Source organism: Typopeltis vanoorti, chromosome 14, assembly GCF_054136105.1.
Source record: "Typopeltis vanoorti isolate ZY-2024b chromosome 14, IOZ_Tvanoo_1.0, whole genome shotgun sequence".
NCBI lineage: Eukaryota > Metazoa > Arthropoda > Arachnida > Uropygi > Thelyphonidae > Typopeltis > Typopeltis vanoorti.
This window is the reverse complement of record NC_143562.1, coordinates 10202143-10227209: the sequence shown is the minus strand read 5'-3', so window position 1 is coordinate 10227209 and position 25067 is coordinate 10202143. Positions and strand designations below refer to the sequence as shown.

The following is a 25067-nucleotide window of genomic DNA, read 5'->3' as shown; positions in this document are numbered from 1 at the left end:
TATAGCAATTGTTTATAATATTATTTATATATCTTCCACCATAAAAATCCAGCAAATGTTATTCACGATCAATTTAATAATTTATTATCATGCCTGTATTAGCATAGAACTTTTAATTATAAGAAATTATCTGTGAAAGATAAAAATAGCTTTTTAAACAATTTTATAAAATACATGCTAATTTCATATATTAAATGAGTCTTTTCTTTTGATTATTGACTACCAGTGAAATCAGTGATAAGCAATCAAAGCTCTAGAAATCATTTTTAAAAAAGTAGGAAGCATGCAAAATCTGCTCATTGGTATGGACTCTTATGTGGTTCTGGTAACTTGCACATGTAAAATATCTCATTATTACAAATCATTATGTTCTTGATAACAGAAGTTTGGGAAAATTCTTTACAAGTTATGGTATTTAAAAGAATAAAAAGTCCTCATATATACTTTAAGACAGGAAGACTGTGAAAATGATTTATCACACATCTAACACAAGAGTTTACTCTTACTCATTAATGTGAAGCCTTCCGTGTACTTTTAGATAGGATACACTTGAAAATGATTTACCACAAATTTCACAACTAGCCCGTTTCTCTTTTGTATGAACTGCCATATGATCTTTAAGACCATTAGAGTAAGAAAATGTTTTTCCACAAATTTCACACATAAAGGGCTTCTCATTAGTGTGAACTCTATGGTGCTTTCTCAGATAAGTAGGATGCGAAAATGATTTACTACAAATTTCACAACTAAAAGCTTTCTCATTACTGTGAACTATATTGTGCATTTTAAGATAAGTAGATTGTTTATATCCCTTGCCACAAATTTCACATGTAAAGGGTTTCTCACTAGTATGAAATCTTATATGTTCTTTAAGATGATGAGAATAAGAAAATGATTTCCCACAAACTTCACATATAAATGGTTTCTCATTAGTGTGAACCCTGATATGTCCTTTAAGGCTTGACGCTCTTGAAAATGATTTATCACAAGTTAAACATGTAAAAGGTTTCTCATTAGTATGAAGTCTTTTGTGCACCTTAACATAATTTGCATGAGAAAATGATTTACCACAAGTTTCACAGGTATATGGCTTCTCCCTGGTGTGAATTCTAAAGTGAATTTTTAGGTTTGAAATTCGTGAAAATGATTTCCCACAAGATTCACATTTAAAGTTTTTCTCATTAGTGTGAAGTCTTGCATGACATTTACGATGAGAATCTTGTGAAAAAGCTTTACCGCAAATTTCACAAATGAAAGGTTTCTCTTTAGTATGAACTCTTATATGTATTCTCAGACAGCGAGAGGAAGAAAATGATTTCCCACAAGATTCACATTTAAAGTTTTTCTCATTAGTGTGAAGTCTTTCATGACATTTACGATGAGAATCTTGTGAAAAAGCTTTACTGCAAATTTCACAAATGAAAGGTTTCTCTTTAGTATGAACTCTTATATGTATTCTCAGACAGCGAGAGGAAGAAAATGCTTTCCCACAAGTTTCACACACAAATAGTTTCTGATTAGCATGAAATTTTGAATGTACTTTAAATTGGCAAGCTAATGAAAATGATTCATCACAAATTTGACAATGAAGGAGTTTTTCATTAGTGTGGAGATTGGACTGATTCATGATTAATGATTCATTCAAAGTTCCAGAGGTGAGCATTTTCTCAAACTATTATTTCATCTACCAGCAGTTTTACAGATAACTGTCTCAGGGATAGACATTAATGAAGTTTTGTTCATTATTTTAAAATATATGATTGAATGCCTTTCTATTTCTCATGTATGCTCACCTCACCAAGATTCTGAATATTATGCACTGTTTAATGAAGAACATAATTAATATCCACAAAAATGGTTGGCAGCTAAGTACAATTACATTACTTCTTCCAGAAAGTGCAGTCAATCACCCTGAAAAAAGAAAAAATCATTACAGAAAAGTTAATATCAGGAATGGTATTTATGACTACTCATTGGAAAATAAAAGGAATTAACAGTTTTTTTTCACATTATAATATTTTGTATCAAATATTTTGCAACTGGGTTTATGAAATGCAACGTTCTCCAATAACTGCAAAATCCAGTAAACCACATTTAAGAGGTAACAATCATGTGACTGTATTAAGAAGACAAGTAAAATATAATTTAAATTGTACCAATCATCTTCCAATTATTACAAATATTTTGACAAAATGAACATCAATAAAGAAATAATTTATTTCTACATGTTAGTTTAACTTAATTGAAATCTTCAATGATTTAGACATTAGTTTCTTTTCCTCTTTAAAACCACAATCAATTATTCTTTAAGCTGTAATACTTTCATCCAAATTGTCTTACAGAAAATAAATATTCCATTATCTCAGTTTTATTCTATGCTCATTAGTACTTTCTACATAAATTCCACTAATAAAAACATGAAAAAAATGTATTATTCTATTTAATATAACTCAACTAAAGCAGATGCTATAACTTCATATGTTACATTTATCTTATGACTTTTAATAATTGATATTGAAAACATTAGCCATTACTAGTTAACTAGAAACCGTTAATGCTTTCTTTCCAGTGTTCTACAAGGAACAATCTAATAAAACTCAATAAAAGACAAGTAAAATATAATTTAAATTACACAAATTTCATCAAAACTCAGTGATCTACAAGATCACACTAAATCTCACTGGGTGACCCTGAAGAATCACTACTAAACTCATCATTCTTGGTCTGAATGATCAGCAGTAGCTCCACCAAGTGACAGGCAAAGAATAGCCACTGAGCTGAACCTTTCTACTCCCCAGGAAGCAAGCTACCATCAGTGAGAGCCAGACTCAGAAGAGATACCAAGGTTGAAGTAATGCAGAGGTCATATATTTCTCATATATAAGTAATCAAAAGGTGTCACACCTTATTACTAAAATACTCTGGATTAGAGAATAGATATTGAAATTTCTGTCACTTGGTTATACTATAAATTAACGATATTTGTGCTGGAAGTATCTTCACAACTGAGCTACTTGTATATAGAGGCTTAAGACTTCACATCAATCACCTTAGTATCTCATAATGCAAAGGACGTGTGCTTTGCATTACAGGATAAGTGATAGTCTGCAATTCCTGAGAAACTGTTTTAGGTAAGGAACATATTTATGCTCATCCAGGTAGATGTTGGCAATTTGGCCAAACTGCAGGAACATTATAATCACAAAATAATAATAATGATAATTTAGTGTTTTGGGGTGGGGAAGGGAAACAGGAGGAGTGTTGAGCTTTGTTGATTATGTTGAAGCTACTAGATAAAGAAAAAAAAAGTACATTGTTGATATCCATAGTGAGGCTGTTATGGTCCAAATGAAATAGTTTTAACTCAGCATGCTAATATTTTAATAACACCATACTGTTGGTGTAGAAACAAAAAAAAATGACACCAAATACCTCTGGTCCTCAAAAGCTGATGCGCCTTTTAAAGTTAATAAAACCAACCAATGTATTCCTAAGGAAACAGATCTTTCTTTCTGGAAGGGAAAAAAAATATTCACAAACCTTCCCCTGTGAACAAACTTCCTATGGACAGAAACAAATCTGCAGGGAATATGAGAAACTAGTGTCAAGAAAGGACAGATAGTTATTCTTTCCTAAGGTGTTGGCTGCTAAGTGTAATAAAAATATTTATAACATATCCATGATGTATGGACAAAATGAACAGGTCATCGGCATAGCATGGCTCTATGGTGGATTTACAGGGAGCTGTAGTGATACTTTTTTAAAAGCATTCCATGATAGGATTTGCAAGCTGTGTGTATTTGGAAAAGGGGAGAGGTTCCCCACAGGATTTGCTTCCACCAAGTAAAATTACCAGAGTGCATGATAAAAGTAAATAAAGCAGATACATCAAAGAAAATATTGCTACCACAAACTACCATAACCTGCTCTTAATTTTTAGAATCTTTCCATCAGACACTCTTGTATTCATATTAACAGGTTCGTGTATTACCATGTATCAATTTGTTTAGTTGAAGTCAATGTAGTATCAAACACCTCTACAAATTCCAGCAGCATTATTGTGTATCATTCCATTTTTTTCAAACTCGGCTATTATTTCTACCTTTCACAGAGGCATATTGCCCTCTCCTCCCCCACAGTTTCCTCATCACATTTCTTCTTTCATCTTCATTCAGTGCCTCTACTGCCCTTTTTCAAAATAACTTTCGATCTTATGAAATTTCTGGAGTACAATCTGAATATCTTTAAATCTAATATTAATAAGTTTCTTGTTCCTCATACCCTCCAAGATGATAAGGCACTTTGGACAAACCATAAAAATAAATAAAATAAAAATCCAGCACTATTTAGCAAATGTTTTCTAAAATAATAAACAATAAGTGCCAAGGTATTTGATTAAAAAATAATAATAAAATAAAATAGCTAAATTAAAGGTAATGAAAAGATCAGGAGTGGTTGTTAAGGTTTTGGAAAAGTTGGATAAAATCAGAATTGAAGATTGAATATAAAATAATACGTTACTTTTTAGAGATCAGCATGGCTTTGTTAACGGAAGGTCATGTCTTAGCAATTTACTTTGTAATAGTAGAGTTGGATAAAGCTAATGCCTATACTGTTATACTGTTGGATTTCACAAAAGCATTTCACAGAATACCACTTGCAAATATGTTAAGTAAGCTAAAGCAAATGGGAATGGATACAGGATTGGTGATAGATAAGAGGGAAGGTGTCAGATAACATTCAGAGAGTAGTGTATATGTTCTTGGTCCACTGATTTATAATCTATATATTAATGATATTGAAGACTAAACAACAATGGACCCAGAAATAATTACAGAGTGATATTCAGTTGTTTGCTGATGATGCTAAGTTGGAAAGAGCTTATAATACATAAAGATGATGTAGCAATCTTGCAGAATGCTTTGAACCGACTATCATTGTAGTCAAAGGATAACTTTTTCTTTTACTATGGCAAAATATAAAGTTATTCACTTTGGATTGAAAACATTTCAGTCTGTGTATTCTATTGATGAGGTTTTGTTGCTGGAAATTGATGAGGCCAGAGATCTGGGAGTTATGATTGATATAAAACAGGTGTTCAGGAGTAATATTGCAAAATGGTTCAGAAGAGCACTTGGATGCTCAAAAGTATACCGACTAGTAGGGACAGCAAAGCCATTATTCTTCTTTATAAAAATTTGATATGTCCACATCAAGACTCGTGCTTAATTTGGTCACCTGATTTCTTGGAGATGTGAAGGTGACTGAGAAGATTCAGAGGTGAGTAACCAAGGTGATTGCAGGCTTATGGCATGTTCCATAGAGGATAAATTGAAGATTTGTGGGTTCAAAAATTGGCAGATATAAGGAAGAGAAGTGACTTGATAGAAACATTCATGCTGCTAAGAAGGTTTTATTGAATAGAAGTAGGGGAACATTTTTCAGTATAGTGTTCAGAAGGTCACCATCAGAAGCTGAGTAAAGTTTCAGTTAGCAAGAATGTGAGATCTAATTTATTATTATTTTTTACAAGGGTAGTGTAAGATTGGAATGGGTTGCTCGATGTGGTTATCAGTTCTCTCTCAGTGAATCAGTTTAAGGAGTGATATAACATGCACTGTGTTAATAATCGTTAATTTCTTATTCCCATTGTGAATTTAGTTACATTGTGGGAGGTATGAAGGTGTTGTGAAGAATGTTTCAGGGTTTCCCACAATGAGTCTTTGGACTCCATGGAGACACATGACAACAATAATCATTCAGAATAACTTAAACATATGGGAGGGGATGATACTGGTTGCTGGGTAATAAACTACCACTCCTTGTTTCATTTACTTAAATATGATATAACAATATCGTAAACAGCTGTGGTGGTGGTGCAATAAAGTACACATATTTTAATGAAATACAGTTATTTATATATATATATTCTATATATATATATATATAATAGGAGGCCTTCCCCCCCCCTCCCCCAAGTGCAGGGCTGGTAAGCCGGAGACAAAAAACGGTTCAAATTTCGGCTTATCTTTTTATATATATATAGATAGATATAGATAGATGGATAGACCCCGTAAAAAAAAAGTCAAGATCCCTAAAAGCACATCAGTATGGGGGAGTGCAAAAGGACTAATATAGAAGTTTATTGATTTTTTTTTGCAGCAAGTTGTAATTGTTTGGGAATACTTGGTGGGGAACCCTGTTCCAGAGGGCAGAGATGGATGGAATAAAAGGGTAAGAGGAAAAACAATATTATACTTGTTTTTTTTTTATCCCAGGAGGATATGGAGAGACACACTACATAGCCCACAATTATGAGGGCCCTAAACACAAAACAACTTCGACAACACATGGGACAAAGGAGAATAGTATATCAGGTATACCAATATCAAGATGAAAATCCCCCACCCCCAGAAAATATTTCTAGGAATCGACAGCAAGTTTTTCGTGACTTACTTGTGATGTTTCGTATCGCTCTGCGTACAGAACTGTCACGAAATTAATGACTTTTGTAGTAGGCATCTATATATTCAATTACGAACCCGCCATGTTTGTTTACCCATCGGCAGCACTAGCGACAACACCGAATGTGACCGTATTAATCTCCAAATTCAGTTCATGTGTAGAGGCTTAAGTGCTGTGATGACATCATGTTGGAGGCTTAATGGATTTTTGACAACACTCAAAAAGAATTAAAATAGAATTTAATACTTCCTATATTTCGTCCTAGTCACTAGGACATCTACGGGGATTACAAAGACAATTAACGTAACATACACACACAAATCTTACAATACTAAGCCCAACCACGTGGGTGACACTAGAGTCCTATCTAGGTGGAGCGCCTTCTAAGGGCGGTAGTAGGTGGCCTGGAGTGTATGGTGGGACATCTGGTGATGAGTGTTTCCCAAATCTTCGGAAGCTTAATGCAACCGTATTTATTCAGATTCGGTTGGTTTCTGAGAGCTGCTGCTGCTTCTAAGAAAAGTCTCTCTTTCTTGAATTTGCTGCGGTGGAGCATGGTGGTTTTCTTCCATGATACTCTGTGGGTGGTGTCCAAAACATGGTCAGCCGAGCCTGAATATCCATAGTTAGGTTTACAGATGTAAGAGTTGTGTTCCTCCAGGCAGATGGCTGCTGATCTGCCTGTCTGTCCAAAGTACTCCAGCTTACAGTAACAGGGTACTTTGTAAACTCCAGAAAGAGAGAGAGGAGGGAGCTGATCTTTCGTAGAACGGATAAGGGTAACAAGTTTGTGGTAGGGCTTATATGCTGTGTGTAGGGTGTATTTTTTTAGTATCTTGGCTATTTTTTCAGATATGCCACGGATGTAGGGTATGGTGATGGCATTTTTAAAATCTTGTTGACGAGAAGGACGGGGAATGGGGGAGGAACTGATTATATTTTGATACTTTGTTTGCTGTAGCCATTGGAGAGGAAAGTGTTGTGTATGTGGTTAAGCTCAGTAGTAAGTGCTGTTCTATTGGAACAAAGATTGTGGGCTCTCTTAGTAAGAGTTTTGATGAAGCCATATTGTTGTGAGGGGTGGTGGTGGGAGAGTTTGTGAATGTATTTGGCATTTGTATACATGAATTGCAGATGCCGATTTATCCCATCCCTATTTTGATGCCTTATATTAACTATCCCATTCTGATTCGTGGTCTTTCCTACTCGCTTGGGCATATTACACACACATTCACATACTCAACTGTCTCCCTAAAATCTGAATATCTACTCCCTCCCCCTTAATAACTCTAGTTTCCCTGATTCTGCACACTCACTTCCACTACATAATAAATGTTTCATTTCGAAAAGGGTTTTAAAATTAAGAAGCAGAAAGGGAAATGGCCCCAGTCGAGCATGGAGAGATCACATCGAGTGAGTGGTATCAGTGGAACTAGCTGTAGATCCAGAAATGAGCTGTTGTGTTTGTCTACAAAGGCTAGAAGTATAAGAAACAAGGCAGATGAAATGGTTGCACTGGTTGTGTCTGTTCACCCAAAGATTGTCGGAATAAGTGAGACATGGTTGGAAGAGGATGAAATCCTGACAGGAATAGAGATGGAAGGGTATGATGTGTTTCGTGAGGACAGAAGGGGTAAAAAGTGAGGGGACTGCTATTGATGATAGAGAAAGAGTTATGTCCATATAGGGTAGTGATGCAAGAGGGGAAATAGTGCCAGTGGTTTTGAAGCAGTATGGCGTGAGATAGAGGTGAATAGAATGAACTCTTTGGTGGGATGTTGTTATAGACCAGGTAATGTGGATGGTGGTGATAATGAAATGGGCAATCTAATTAGCCAATTAAATAAGAAAAGGGTGATAATTATGGGTGATTTTAATTGTGGCAATATAGACTGGAATGATAGGATAGCAACAGGAAGTAAAGAAAATGAGTTTCTTAAGTTTTTGAGGGATAACTACCTCAGACAGTGTGTAACAGAGGGCACACGAGGATTGAGGGTTTTGGATTTGATCATCTCATCAGAGGATGTAATTTATAATAAACGAAGTGTAAAAATAACCCACCAATTAGTGAGAGTGACCATGAGGTGATTACCTGGGTGGTTGTCAGCAGTGCGAGGATGAGAAAACGGTACATGTGGAACTACAAGGGGAGGGGATGATTATAAAGAGATCAGGAGACAGCTTGTCGGTGTAGCGTGGAATGAGGAGTTAGCTGGAAATGAGATCAATGCAGCTTGGGGGATTTTCAAAAACTGTCTAGTAGATCCAATGTCTAAATGTATTCCACGAGTGAGAATGTTAAATAAGGTAGGTGCGAGATGGATGAATAAAGAGATTAAGCATGCATTACACAGAAAAAGGGCATTGTGGAGGCATAAGAGAAGTGGAAATAACCAATTCCATGAGGTCTACAAAGACCAGGTAAGGAGGGTGACTTGGTTGGCGAGGTAGCTAAAGAGAGGTATGAACAGCAGTTGGCTAATGGAGCCAAAAAGAATCCTAAGGAAATCTTTTGATATGTAGCCAGCAAAAGAAAGAATAAATATGGAAGGATGACCTTGATTGGAGAAAATGGTATAAAGACATCTGTTGCAGAATGTGTGGTGGAAATACTTAATGAGCAGTTCATAAAGATCTTTCAATCTTGTGAATGTGACTTCATGGAGGGATTGAGAGCAGTTGATGATGGGGAGGAGAGACTGACTGTAGATGAGCAAGAGGTGTATGGCGTGTCAAGTAAACTAGATGTTAATAAGGCTGTGGGACTTGATAATATATCACCCCGTATTCTGAAAGAATGTGCCAGGAAGTTTACCCCTGCCTTGACATATTTTTTTGATATGAGTCTTGCACTCGGTCAAGTTCCTAAGGAGTGGAAGGAGGGCAAGATTGTGCCACTTCATAAAGGAGGTGATCGAACTCAAGCATCAAACTATAGGCCTATCTGTGTGTCAGGTTGTGGTTAAGTTGGAGAAGCTTGTGAGAACTAGGATCCAGAGATGGATTGATAACAATGGTATTATCTTTGATGGACAGCATGGATTTGCTAAAGGGAGGTCATGTTTTAGTAATATACTTACTTATTACAATAAAGTGACTACTTCCTCGGATAGAGGAAAAGGATACACAGTAATATACTTGCATTCGGGAAAGGGTTTTGATAGAGTACCTCATGATAGGTTGACAGTCAAACTAGAGCAGATGGGGTTGGATATTAGATTGGTGCAATGGATTGGAGAATGACTATCTGATAGGTATTAACCAGTTGTGTATGGGGAGAGCGATATCCAGGAAAAGGAAAGTCACTAGTGGAGTGCCTTATGGGTCTGTTTTAGGGCCATTACTATTTAACTTGTATATTAATGATATAAGTGAAGATTTGGATGGAGATATTCAGTTGTTTGCCGATGATGCAAAGTTAGGATGAACCATGAAGTATAGTGAAGATGTTGTGGCCTTACAGGAAGACTTCAATAGATTGAGTGATTGGGCACGGAAATGGGGATGTGAGCTCAATGTTGCAAAATGTAACGTTTTAAAATTTGGAAAACAAAGATGGGATGCAGAATTTATGCTTGGTGAAAATATATTGTTGGAGGTAGAGGAAATAAGAGATCTTGGGTGATAGTGGATAAGGATCTAAAATTTAGTGGACACATTGCTAAAATTGTGAAGACAACACAAAGGCTTCTGGGAATGATGCTTAGGACACTGACGTGAAGAATTAGGGAGACTCTTGTTCCGTTGTATAAGGTTTTGATTAGGCCACACATGGTCTATTGTGCCCAGATTTGGTCACCAGGTTTTCAGAAGGATGAAGAATGCTGGAGACTGACTAAGGTAGTTTCTGACCTCTGGAATTTCGAGTACGAGGAAAGATTGAGACAATATAATTTGAAGAATCTGGTGGACAGGAGGAAGAGGGGAGATATGATAAAGAACATACAAGTTGGTAAAGGGTTGTTATAGGATCAATGCTGGAGAAGTTTTACAGAGAATAGTGGGAGATCAGTGGAGAACTAGAGTTCATCCCTGGAAACTGTATAAAGAGGGTGTGAGTAGGGGAGTGAGAGGCAGGTTTTTTTCGTGCAGAGTTGTTAATGATTGGAATGCCTTGCCTGAGAATGTGGTGTCTGCAAAGAGTTTGAATGTGTTTAAAACAAGGTATGATGTGCTGTGTGTATGTGATAAAAGGACCTCCTAGATGAGTCTTTGACACCATGATATCTTGGGGTGGTAATAATAATAATAATAATAATAATAATAATAATAATAATATATCTCACAGAAATGAGGGGCGTAAAGATACTAAAAATACACTGCCTTTAGCAGTTACAGTTGGGAATGACATAACCATGAATGATAAAGGCAAACTATCGGCGTTAAATCCCAGTGAATTTGTTTCGTAATCCAAAGCGTTAATCGAATAATTCCAATTATTAACTATTCAATCCATGTCGAAACATAAGCTGCAACCTTTAACATGTTGTATTGCATTTATATAATGTAAGCATTGTTCTTATTCATAAACACAAACAAATTTTAATTTTTTTTTCATGTTTTTCCTTGCGGGTGCTGCAGTGCTTATGTACGGGCCGCCATTGGGACAGTCAGAAATACATACCATACAACAAGACCTCAGACTACTAATTATATCACATATAAATACAATAATCACTATGGAAAGGCCACGCGAAACTTCTACATCTCAGACATGATAAACAAATTACTATTGAATACAGAAACTTTACAAACTACAATAGCCTGGGAAGAGCTCTAAGGACATACTATGAACAAGAAACACGCACCCAAAATACCATGCAAACGCAGTAAAACACAAAATATTCGTTCAGGCTTCCATTTCAAACGACGCATCAAGACATTCCAAGTTGTCCTGTGTGTGTGTGTGTGTGTGTGTGTGTGTGTGTGTGTGTGTGTGTGTGTGTGTGTGTGTGTGTGTGTGTGTGTGTGTGTGTGTGTGTGTGTGTGTGCGTGTGTGTGTGTGTGTGTGTGCGTGGTGCGTGGGTGCGTGTGCGTGCGTGCGTGCGTGTGCGCGTGCGAAGTTCTCAATCAACAGCTGCAGTGAAAATCAAGCCAATTAAACATAGATTTGATTTCATAGCTTCCCAACACAGCAAATAAACCAATAAAAAATAACTGGTGTAAGCTGAGAAAATACATCTCATCTAAGATAAAATAAATAAATAAATAAATAAATAAAAACATAAATGTATCATATGTAAACAAATGTATGTACTGCTGTATCACGTATAATGATAAGTATGTAATGTATGTGTCATATGTTATAAATTATTACAATTATTATTGCGAAAAAAAATTATTATTATTATCAGAATACATGAATGTATCAAATGTAAAGAAATGTATGTAATGTTGTATCATACGTAATGAAAACTATAGAATGTATGTATCATATGTAATAAATTATTATTATTATTATTATTATTATTATTATTATTATTATTATTATTATTATTATTATTATTAAAAAAATATTATTATCAACATTTGACCTCCATGGAGTCAGAGACTCATCGTGGGAGGTACTCACTATTGCATACAATGCTCATCCAACAGCATTTTAAATTGATTCAATGTGTCCACATCCACAACACACTCAGTCAATGCATTCCACTCATCAAAGACACCCTCCATTCAAAGAACCTGCTTCTCACTCCTTTGCTCACATCCTCTTTATACAATTTCCAGCAATGGCCTCTTGTTCTACTCCCCTCTCCCATTCTATGAAAAATCTCTTCCGTGTCTACCTGATAACAACTCCTGAGCAGATTATATGTCTCAATCATGCTCCCCCCCCTTTTTTTTCCCCTATTCACGAAGCTCTGCAACTAACATTCTCTCAATCTCTTCTGGTATTCGACATTGAAAAGTCCACTCACTACCTTTATGAATCTTCTCTGTACCACTTCTGTTGATCACGATAGTCCAATAAAATTATTATTATGGGTGTGCGTCTAGCTGGAACCACGATTTTTAAAATATTCTTAAGACAATTTGTCAGGAATGATATCCCAGTCGTATTACAAGGCTTGTACGGCTAAACCGATCTTCCTGTATGTTGGAATTGACCAAACGATTTAATGAAGGCTATTTCTGACCCATGTCTTACCGATCTATGCTTAGAGTTGAAGAGAATCGGTATTGGCAATTGCATACCTATAACGGAAACAACAGTATTAAATGTAAGTTTCGAACGTAGTTTCCAATATGTGTGTATATATACTGTATTTTTTTATTTTATTTCATTTTCTTCTGCTTGCATGATCTAGAAACTCTTCTAGAGAAGAAACATGGAATTTTTTTTTTTATTGTTGTTTCAAACCTGTGCTTGGTCCACCGGTCTGGCAAGTTGCGTTAAGTATTGCATTTTACTCCAGTATTTTTGGTTATGTTTTCATGAATACATTCTCAACCAAACCAGTACATGACGCCCATTTCTAAAACGATACCAAAACTTCCATTCGAAGTTAATGGCTCTAGATTTGTCTTTTCTTTCTTTGCGACCAGCTGGTGAATTTTTGACAATAACAAAAAAACAAAATGCATCTTCAACGAATTATTATTGTTGTAATAATAACATGTAACAAATGATGAATCATACAATAACTGAAAATTATTGGTTAACATATACACATTTTGGCAAAAAAAGAAATCTCCACTGGTATCTATCCTACAGCCAGGAAATTGGCGTATATTCAACCCATTCCCAAGAATAGCAACAAGTCACTGCCGTTCAACCCGCCCCATCTCGCTCACCTCAGTCCTGCCTAAAGTAATGGAAAATATCACCAATTCCCAACTCCTACACTACCTGGAAGGTACCCATCTAATAAACGACCTCCAGTATGGATTCCGTCGCTGCCGATCAACAGGAGATCTACTCACATATATCACTATCTCTGGACAAATGCCATGGAGAAGTTTGAAGAATCCCAAGCGGTTGCCCTTGATATCTCTAATGCGTTTGACCGGGTCTGGCACAAGGGCTTACTAAGCAAGCTCACATCATTTGGTCTATCACAAGACCTCTGTAGCTGGATTGCCAGCTTTCTGTCTGGACACACACTATGTGCAGTAGTGGATGGTTCCTTATCCTCTCACCATTCTATGGCATACTAATGCCAGGGTTCCACAAGATTCTGTCATCTCATCAACCCACTTCCTACTATATATGAATGACCTACTTTAGTTGATCTCCAATCCAATACACAGTTTTGCAGACAACAACATATTGCACTCCCTTTCTTTTGATAAACATTACTCCACACAACTCACCTAAACATACAGAGCATCAATCACCACTGCCCTCAATTGAGACCTCGAAGCCATCCTCCAATGGGATTCTGATAACCTAGTCAATTTCATTGCTAATAAAACCCAGTACTGTCTTATTTCTCATAAAAAAAAGAATAATTTTCTCCCAGTATATTTTTGACAACACCCAAATTTCCAGACAAGTTGATATTTCTTTCCTCGGAATTACGCTGACATCAAGCCTCTCCTGGGATAACCATATCACAACCATTGCATCCTCAGCTTCTAATAAACGGATTTCTTTTTTCCTCAAGACGTTATTTCACCTCTGAATATCTGTTAACCTTATACAAATCACAAATCCGCACAACCATTGAATAGTGCTCTCACATATGGTGTGGGGTCCCCAAAATCTCCTTCAAAATGCTTCACTCAATACTGAGGAGAGCAATGAGACTTATTAATGACCCATCTCTTACCAACTCACCCCCCCCCCACACACACACAAACACGTTTACACAGACGATAGGTCTCCACACTATGTGTATTCTACAAATATTTCCATGTGAAATGTTCATCTCAAATAGCATTAAAAATTCCCCCACTTAATACTAAGATCGTTGGAACCAGAGCAGCTGCTGCTCAACATCCCTTCATAATACACCTCGAAACCCACAGAACAAGTTTCTTCTCCTCCTTAATCCCTGCAGCTGCTGTACTATGGAACAGTCTTTCCCTGATACATTACCCAAGGCATAGAGACCTTTATATCAAATGTGAACAAGTACCTTCTTTCCCAGTGAACCACCCATACACGGTACTAATGCACTATAGGTTGATCAACCAATCTCTAGTAAGGGGCTCAACATAAAATAAATAAATAAATAAAATAAAAATAAATCTGAAACTATCAGAGCAGCTGATATTATCCGGTTAGCGAACATATTGTTGCGGTTCGAGAAGCTCAGTCTAACTATTACGCAGTACAGTAACGAGGGTATGAAGCGCCTGTGGCAAGTGTCTAACTTGAAACCCCCCCCCCAACTCAAAATATGACTTGTTACATTTAAATTTGAAAAAATTTAAATGCAACAAGTCATATTTTACTAAAGGCAATATGTAAAACACTTACTATTAACACCATCAAAATGAGTTGCAGAATTTGTGTGTCTAAAGTGGCGTTTTGCCGAAATTTAAAAACACAACATAAAATAGCAGACTTTTATATCTATTTATTTATTTTTATTTTTTTACATTTTTTACGTTTGCGCCCCAAAGGTAGTTGCGCCCGTGGTGGCGCCTCTTTCGTCACGCCCTCGTTACGGCACTGCTAGTACGAGCTGAGTCGAGCTTTCTACGCAGATAAAAATCAAGACCCTTCCGTCTTTCCATTGGTTCTCTAAGTTAAAGCTTTGTAATTATCTGAACACGATATTCGATTATTGAAATACTGGAATGTTCGCGATGACATCTGCACGGCTGTATGAAGGATTTCATTATTGTTCATTCGCTGATTGTGATCGGAGCTCTCTGCTTTTGCGGTATTTATAAAAGTATGGCCCGATTTTCAAGAACGGTAAATAAATAAATAAAAATAAATAAATAAATAAATATATATATATATATATATATATATATATATATATATATATATATATATATATATATATATATATATATATATATATATATATATATATATATATATATATAAGATTTTTTTCGGTTCGATTGATCTATTTCAACATTTACTTAAAAACGTTTTGTACATTTTTTATTAAGAGACGCCACAAATCGTTTTGTACAATGGTGCCTTACATGTCAGCAGGGGTACCCATCAGGAAGTTCTGACGTACTAGACATAGATTTCCTCAGGAACATCAGTTATCCAGCTGGAGGCAGAAGAGCTTAACTCAGATCAAAATTCCATCCTGCTCAAGCTAGGACTTCAGGAGCAGCTCTCTCTCTCTCTCCATCATTCGTTCTTAGCATGGGACAAACTCTCTAAGGTTCTCCCAGTCCACATCGGTCCACCCCTGTCATTCGCAAAAAAGAAGACATAGACCTAGCTGTAAGCAATTTAGCTACGCAAATCAGCACATCAATAGCATCAGTCACTCAAACCACTGTTTTCCATGCATCCAACTGGATCCCAGAAGAGATAATGGACGTGATTAGGGCCAAAAACCAAGTTAAAAAGCGATATCACAGCACTAGAGCCCTGCAGGACAAATTAACCCGAACAGACAGGTTGGAGGAGCCCTCCAGATACACAGAAATTCCAAATGGGAATCCAAACTCAAGGAAATCAACACAGAAGATAACTCCATGTGGAAATTTGTAAAATCTCTTCATACCAAAAGACAACCCCTTCCCCTATGAAGACCAAACTTGGAATTGCACATTCAGATGAAGAAAAAGTAGAAGCACTAATTGACAATCTAGAAAATCAATGCAGCCCATCTAACTAAAACTTAAATATCAATGTCATTTACAAAGTTCATCATCAAGTCAGAAAAGCCTTAAAGACAGACTAAGGATGATTCAGAAATCATCACCCACTACTCCAACAGAAATAATCAATATTTATCCCAATTGAAGAATAAAAAGGCTCCTGGTTCCGATGGCATCACGAATAGAATAATAAAGCTACTCCCAAGGAATTCATCTAGTTAATAATACCAATTTCATTTTAAGATTCCAGAACTTTCCCACAGATTGAAAAATCGCTGACATTATACCTCTGAAAAAGCCTGGTAATAACCCACAACTTACCCAAAGCTACAGGCCCATCAGTCTTCTTTCCTGCCTTGGCAAAGTAACAGAAAATATCATCCTATCAAGCCTACAATCAGCAATGGACAAATAGAAAATAATTCCAAATGAGCAACTTGGATCTCACAAAGCTCACAACACAGTGCAACAAATTCACCTACTAACAGAACATATCAACGATGGTTTTAACCATCGTTGATATGCTGATGAGCACCTTCACACTGCTGCTGTATTTTTGGATATTGCCATGGTCTTTAATAAGGTCTGGCATCATGGCCGTCAAACAAATTGAAAACAATATCCCAATTAAACTAGTGAAACTCATATACTCCTACATTAGTGAAAGATACATGCAAGTAAAACTCAACGGAATTGTGTCATCAAGGCGCAAAATCCTGGCTGGAGTACCTCAGGGTTCTCTTCTGGCCCCAATACTTTTCACAACTTACGTATCAGACACCCCTCTTAGCTCAAGAACAACCATTACGGCCCTTTATTCCGACGACACCGCTATTCTAGCAAGGTCGTTCAGCCCTCGACTAGCAATCACTAGACACCTGGAGGATTCAGGTGAACCCCCTCAAAAGTTCAGCTATACTGTTCTAAAGAAGAAAGGTCTATATTAAAGAAGACATCTTGCTCTCTGGTCAAAAGATTCCGTGGCAATCTGAGACCGATTACCTTGGGGTATGATTGGACAAGAAACTCCTTTTTAGCAAACACGTCAATCTCATTGGCTCCAAGACTTCCAAAGTCATTGCACAGGTCTACTCAATGATCAACTGCAAGAGCAAATTAAACTTACAAAATAAATTACAACTTTACAGTATGGTCATACGTCCAGTTATTATCTACGCCTCACTAGCATGGAGTCACACTTCACGATCAAACATTTCAAAACTACAAGGAATCCCAAATAAAAAATGACGATGATCCTGGACGCCGCATGGTTCATTAGAAATTCACAGATTCATCGAGAAACCCGACTTTCCATACATTCCTTCCCTTCTCCGTGATCTCGCAGAAAAATTCTTCGTCAAGTCAAATTCACATTTAAACCCGCTGATCGTACTAGCTGTCAATTACAATGAAACAGATTACCACAAATATAAAAGACTGAAGGCTATTCTAATCATACCTAATACAACTGCCCCCAGAGGGCATGCTTAATTGCTCACAAAACTCCCTTTTTCAAATAACTCTCATTACATACAAAGGGGAATATGAAAAGCAGTTGTGCTTCACCCATCTTGACAGTAACGTTAATGGTAAAAAAAAAGTGGAAACTTAATCACTCAGCGTACCTGAATAGTACAGGGTTTTAAATGTTATTTATACTCTGTTATGAAACACGGAATATTATTATGTGTTCACAAGCTTTTTCTCGCTGCATACCAGCGATTGTCACTGGGAAATGATAACTCGTTGAATGTTCGCCTGTGTTAACAGACATGTTGGTCTCATATGCACTTTAATCCTCTTACATGGGTCAACTCCATCATCAAAAAACATTTAATATGCTACTTTGATGTTTCAGTCTCATACTTCTGACAAAAACAGCTGAAATCAAGGTAGCCTTCTCGAACGAAAATTAGAAATATTTTGCAAACAAAATGTAAGAGATTAATTTGGCGTGGGACATTGTTAGAAAGTATTTGATGACGGCACTAACAGATGTGTGCCTAAACAAACAAAATAAATATATTAACAAGATTTGTGTTAAATGGAAGAATAGGAAAATCAAGCAGGGATTGCAGGGAAATATAAACTTGGAAGAGGTGGACAATTAAATCAAAATCTATAAAGTGCATGCAAGAGGAGTGATAAGTATAATAAAAGGACGAACTTAGATTATAAGAGGCGACTAGCGAAACTGGCAAAGAAAAATCGTTTTTCCGTTATGCATCTAGCAAGCGAAAGAATAATTATGGAGGATAACAATGCTGGATCGAGATGGCGCAAGAGCGACCAAAGAAGAAGTCATTGTGGAGTTTCAGTGATTCACTTTGATAAGGTTTTTCATACTGGTCGTAGTGATTCTATTCTAAGAAAATAGGAAGTTGAGAAATCAATAGTTCAGCTCAGTTCCTCGAAGGTAAATGAGGTAAAAGGCTATAATTGCCTAGGTTTTCTTGATGTAAATAAGGCTACTGGACCGGATAGGAATACACCACGTGTTGTGAACGAATGTGCTAAAGAATTTACACTTCATTAACTTGGTTATATATTGAGTCTTGTGTCTAAACAATCTTTTATGGAAAGAGATTGTTTCATTGCATAAAGATGGAAGCAAAACAAATGTTTCGAATTACAAACCTGTTTGCATTTTTGGAGTGGTTGTTAAAAGTCTTTGGAGCCCGTTAGGAATAGAATCCTGGATTGGGTATATAAAGAAAAGATTTTATACAGAGGTTAACACGAAGTTGTTAAATGGAGGCCTTGTTTTGCTAATTTACTTACATTTAATAAGGTGACTACAGTTCTAGATAGTGGTAATTCATATACTGTGATATTTCTGGATTTTGCAAAAACATTTGACAGGCTACCACATTACAGATTGGTGTATAAGCTATGGCAAACGGGACTGGAAAATCACTTCGTTGATTAGATAGAAAACTGGTTTACTAATCGATTCAAACGGTGTATAGAGGAGCCATGTCTCTCAGTAGGAGTGTTACCAGTAGCGGTCCTAGAACAGAATCTATGGGTCTGTTCTAGGACCCCTACTGCTTAATTTGTTTCTTAATCTTATTTCGAATGGTTTGCAAGTTAATATTCTGCTGTTTGCAGATGATGCTAAGTTGAGAAAAGTTATTAGGCTTGATGCAGATGTGGTGGTGTTGAAGAGCAATTTGAATAAAATGGCTACGTGGGCAGACAAATTGGGATTTCAGTTTATCAGCAGTAAATGTAAAGTTTTGCACTTTGGATCTCAAAATTGTAAAGCTGTATATCGTATTGGAGCCATTATATTACAGGAGGAAATAAATGAGAGCTACTCGTGAATAGAGAATTGAAATGGCAGTATACTAAGAACACAGACAAGTATAGATAAGGACGGGGTCATTCTGCTGTACCAGGCTTTATTAGACATCTGTATATTGTATAATCGCATTCCTAAGTGAGATGCAAGCTCTGAAGAAAGTTCAGAGACAGATAACAAACGCAGTATCAGGATTGTGGAATATTGACAATGCAGACAGGTTGAGAGAATATAAATTGCCGACTCTGGTAAACAGGCGGAGGAGGAACTCAGGCATAAATTGTTAAGAGGCACTTATCAGATAGGTATCCAGAATATATCTTAAAGGGTTTTTAGAAGGAAAGGAAATAGAGTCAAGATCATTCCTGGAAGTTGTATAAAGCTGTGGAGTACAAGACAGTGCAGCATGACTTAGTTTTTTTTTTCCCCTTGGGGAGTGGTTAGTGAGTGAAATGTATTGCCGAATGTGGTGGTGCCTGCAAACATTGAACCAATTTAGGACGATGTGTGATAGACATTATCTCTATTAGAATGTATATTACTATTGCCTCTCTTGATGATGAGTCTTGCCTTCTGGAGGTGTTTGTATAATAATAATAATAATAATAATAATAATAATAATAATGAACCCACTGTGATTCACTCAAAGAGCTCAATAATTAGTGGGAATCGAATCATATGATAGTGCAGACAACCCATTGTTGTTGGCAAAATGCTGTATTTGGAGAAAGAAATTTGCATAATGCTATTTCTGGTATAGATAATATGCATCAAGAAGGTATGAATTCATATTAAAACATGCTATTTTTTTAATCACGTGTTTACCTTCAATGACTTGCACATGTATTTGTTATTGTTTTTATTTCACTTGCTCTGGCAAAATATTTAGCATCCTTGCAAGAATTTAACTGTGATATGTCGTTTTCTGTCCCCATAATAAGCAGTTCAATGAACCGGACAAATTTTAACAGGGTCTGGCAAAATGGCTGAATGACACCAATGGGTATGAATAGTTATGACATTTTTAGGTCGTGGATGATTTTTATTGTTTCAAAGTTCAATGTTTGGTTTCAAAGCAACTTTCGTATTATTTAATCCTTACTCCACTTTTTTTAAAGCACTTTATTATGTCTTGCTTACATATAATAATAACATTATAAAATTATAAAAATTACAAAATTTAAAAATTCTACAAACATACATATAATAATAATAATGGCATTTTTTTAATTCAGTGATTGTTATTATTAAAATTATGATTGCATGACATGCATTTGCAAAACATGTTGATCTAGATTATTATTTATTTATTTTTTTAACAATGAATTTCATACATTTTTTGTATAATGTGTTAATAATGGTAACTTTTATGTCTTTATTACATTACAGTTTATTATAGTCTGAATAACATTACATTTTTAACAGCATTTATAGTATAACAATATGTTATATTTTACAACTTTTGCTTTTAATATATTTTAGCGGTGTAACTACAGCACTTCAATGTAATAAATAATATTTTTTTCTTTCTGTTGATCTCAGTTGAGATGTAATGTCTCAGCTTGCATCCTCAAAGCTTTTTAATAAGCTTATTTGAGAATGACACCGGTTAGATATTTTTTTTATTTGATTGCTGTGTTGGAAGTAGGCTGATGTTTGAGAGGACAAATGAATCATCTGAAAGGTCTGATCAAAGTGAAATTGTCGATACATTCTGGTGTTATTACACTGTCTTGATGGTTCACATTAATTTTTGTTATGGTCTTCTTTCTGAACTAATTAGGAGACTTTTTTTTTTTCACTGTGGTAGTCTTTCTATATCTTCTGAGCTTTTGATTTGTATCGGCTTTGAAGTTTGTAACTTCCACAAGAATATCTTGGTACCTCTGATCCACAAAAATTGGTAATTTTTTTCTCTTTTGCTTTTCTTGCTTGATACAACAGATTCTACTTGGATGGTGTTAAATATTCGGATAGGGAAGCTTGGTGTATTTTCTTGCAATGCATCCAAGTCCTTGGCAACTGTCTTTTTTTTTCCTGTCTACTGGCTTTTATGAGATTGTCTCTTATGGACTTGCTTGTAAGACGAACTAGGACTGGTGCAGGTCATGGCCAGCCTTGTTTTTTGCTCTTCCTAGGAATCCGATTTAATTTACGATCTAAATGGTATTAAGCTGTAGGGGGATATCAATTGCATGGCCTAATTTTAAAACTACGTCTCTGAGGTTTTCTGTAGGTGCAGTTTCAGGAAGGCCGTTTATGACAGGATCTTTATGTTGTTGCTGATTTAAACGTTTGTATTGTAGTTTTAGGGAAACAAGTTCTTGATGGAGTGTGGATATCTCTTTCATCAAATTGTGTTGTCTGTCAGTTAGTGCGTTAATGCTGATTTTAATGTCGTTTTCCGTTTGCACACTTCCATCACTGCTTATTATGTTTGACCAAATCTTCATATCTGGTAGTTTTTTTTGTTATTTGTTCGTTCTGTTTATCAAAGAGTTATTGCACAAGATCTACTAGGCTGACTTTCATAGCTTCTAGACAGTTTTCTATTAGTATATTTAAGGAGTTCAAATTAAAGGACTCACCTGTATTTTTTTGTCTGTTCAGTTCAGTTCGTCATCTGATTTTGCTTCAGGTATAATCGGCTGCGTCTTAGGTGGCTGCCTAATGTGCGTTTCTTTATTCTTCCTGCAGAGTAGGCATTTCCATTCCTGACATGCTACATTGGATTTACGTTGCCAGGTTGTTTCTAAAAGGCTGGCACATGTAAAGTGCAGAATACTACTGCATTTCCTTCAGGTTATATGATTTCCGTCAGATGATAAATCCTTCGGGCATTTGATGCACTTCATGATAATCCTTTCTTCTCTTGAAATTGTTGTAAAGATGGCGACGTCCTTTATTCTTCGCTCGTTGTTGACCACGGTCCTCTCTGTTCACTTTTCAGCACTTCAAAATTTGGTTTCTTCTTAGTCGATTTCGGTGAATTTTATATCACTGTCTTCGGCGTGACAAGTAGAGTTACTTGGGAACACTTTGAAATTAAAAACAGGAGTTGGAACCACTTTAAAATTATAAAAAACAGGAGCAGTGATATCACCGTGCGTCGTGTGCCTAATAATAATAGTAATAGTAATAATAATAAAATAATAATAATAGCACAAAGCATAGATCATAGAATTTTGCTGTACTTGAGACAATGTTCTTTAAAATGCATATGAAAGGGACACTTCACTTCCCACAATGTTACTCTTGCTAAGCGTAACATTGTGGGACTTCCTGTCGCTGCGACGATTACAGCAATCCTGCAGGACATGCTTTCCACAAACGTACGATAGCGATCAATGGGAATTTTGGACTATTCTTCCTGAGGTTCGAGGCCAGACCAGGAAAAACAGGACCATACCATCACACTGCCACATCTAAATTTCATAGTTAAGGTTATGCACACTAATAAGAGACGTTCGCTGGACATCTGCCACACCCACACCATCCACCTGCTCGTAGAGGAGTGTAGTATGATTCGATGCTCCATAACGCACCTTTCCAAGCTTCGCTTCGGCTACTGTGAGACTTGCATATAGCGGTCGTAGCATGGAAATCGATGTCGGAGCCTCGGTGCTGAACGTTTTTGTGCAGATTCGTGTTTCAGTCCATGCTCAGAACCCTGCATTCAACGGGTCGGGCGAGAAATAGCGTTTTTTACATATTATCCTTCGTAGCAACCTACGGTCACGTTCTTTGAGTGTGGTGGGTAGTCCACTGCAGGTTACAATTGCAGTCTACTCCATCTCAGTATGGTATCACTGATTATTCACCTGAGATGGTACAATTTGACAACAAGCTGATCAGATGGATCTGCAATATGGCATCCTATCACAACTCTTCTTTCAAGCATCATCAGTTAAATTCTTGTAGCCATTTCATCTGGACACAGATGCACCGAGTTTATTATTATTAGTCACCTCTAGGAAGTCCAAAGACTCATCAAAGGAGGGCATCTACTCTACAACTCTACTTCCACCACCCACAGTCCACCAACTGACCGCAACTACACCAACGCCATCTACCGCCGACCACCACTAGTATTTCCACAGACAATGAAAAACATCCATGCCCACGGCGGGATTCGAACCCGCAGCCTCTTGACTGGAGAGCAGATACGCTAAGCACTCGGCCAGCCAGGCTGGCTTCATAGTTGAGAGCTTCATATTCATCCTATTTATACCAACTACAAACATATGACTCATTACATGGCATGATGCACCTTATCCATGTGTGTGTGTCCGTTGACTTCTTTCCGAGCGGTGTATATATCAATTGTTTTAATTGTCAAATACATATGCTTCACTAGTAAAATGTATCTTATTTATTCATTTATATTTCTAGTTAACCTTCACATCGGTTAAGCATTTAGCTCCAGTAATATGGGATTTAGATATTATACATGAAATCCAGACTAAGTTAATATTTTCTCTAGGCAAATAGATAGGGCTAAAAAACGGCCTCGCTTAATCCCTATATGGAACAAAAGGTGTTAGCTGATTTTATCATTATAATTTAATCTTTACAAAACGAACATTGGTCAGACTTTGAAGTTTAGATTCACAAAGTTTTGTAAGTTTTGTAGATGTTTAGGAACAAGACGACTACTGTCGTCTTGTTACTAAACATACTCGATCCGCTGTGTTAATTCCAATTTCGATTTTTTTTCTAAGCCATGACTTGAAACTCCAAGTTTCTTTGGTGACACCTGATTGCTTTATACAAATTAACTAACTCAGAAACTTGCTGAAGAAAATTATTGAAAAATTCCTCTGGTCAGTGACAATAATCGAGTATATGATGGGCTTTAGAAATTGAAAATATAATTGCCTTTTCCTCTTCCTTAGGAAAAAGAGTGCCTGCTTCTATAATTCTAGCCTGTCTGAAAAGAAAAGCTGCTGGTGTGGACATGATCCTACTCACCGACTAGAGGAACCTTTTCAGTCCAATCTTTATCTGGCTCTCGAGTTAGTTGTATTCACCAGACTAGTAGGGTTCCTCCACCGAGAAACTGGATTTCAACTTTAAACTTCAAAAATACCTACTACAGAACTCGCACCATTACAGCAAAAATACGATTGTTTGGGATTAGTGTCGCCATAAATAAGACCTATGTTCGATTCTAGTCACCTTCCAGAAGACGTTTTTCTAACTTTTCTTCTACCAGTTGTTGAGACAATTGATCTCCAGCACGGGTCGGAGAAGTTTTCCTCCTTTAATAAGATGTAGGTCTCATTTCGGTGCAATGATTGATGCAATCCCGTGGTCGTATTTTCCGCGTCTACGATAGCGATCAATGGGAAGTTTTGACCATTCTTACAGTAATCATGTAATGAAGTCGTAGACTGTTGTGCGGAGGACGTCCCTTGACCTCTCCCACACTCCAGTTCGTCTAACAGATATTCAAAAGGGTAGAGATCAAGGATCTGTGGAGGCCAGTCAAGTGTGGTCACGTTCATATTCACAACCCACACAGTCACAGTAGCCCCAGCAGCCT

The 25067-nt window shown here is 36.5% G+C and overlaps 1 protein-coding gene across 1 annotated transcript; it reads right to left on the bottom strand.

The window, feature by feature from the left end:
• Window positions 1–248: 248 nt before the first annotated feature.
• LOC150099199 (uncharacterized) lies at window positions 249–6561 on the bottom strand. Its single transcript, XM_090404130.1, has 2 exons — window positions 6457–6561; window positions 249–1911 (listed from the first exon to the last, which is right to left on the bottom strand). Exon 2 carries the CDS (start codon window positions 1661–1663, stop codon window positions 503–505), a length of 1161 nt encoding a protein of 386 aa, XP_090260256.1. The 5' UTR covers window positions 1664–1911; window positions 6457–6561; the 3' UTR covers window positions 249–502.
• Between the last annotated feature and the right edge of the window lie 18506 nt (window positions 6562–25067).

Excerpts from the sequence above, each read along its gene's own strand:
- LOC150099199 (XM_090404130.1), bottom strand. The coding sequence starts at position 1,663 with ATGCTCACCTCTGGAACTTTGAATGAATCATTAATCATGAATCAGTCC.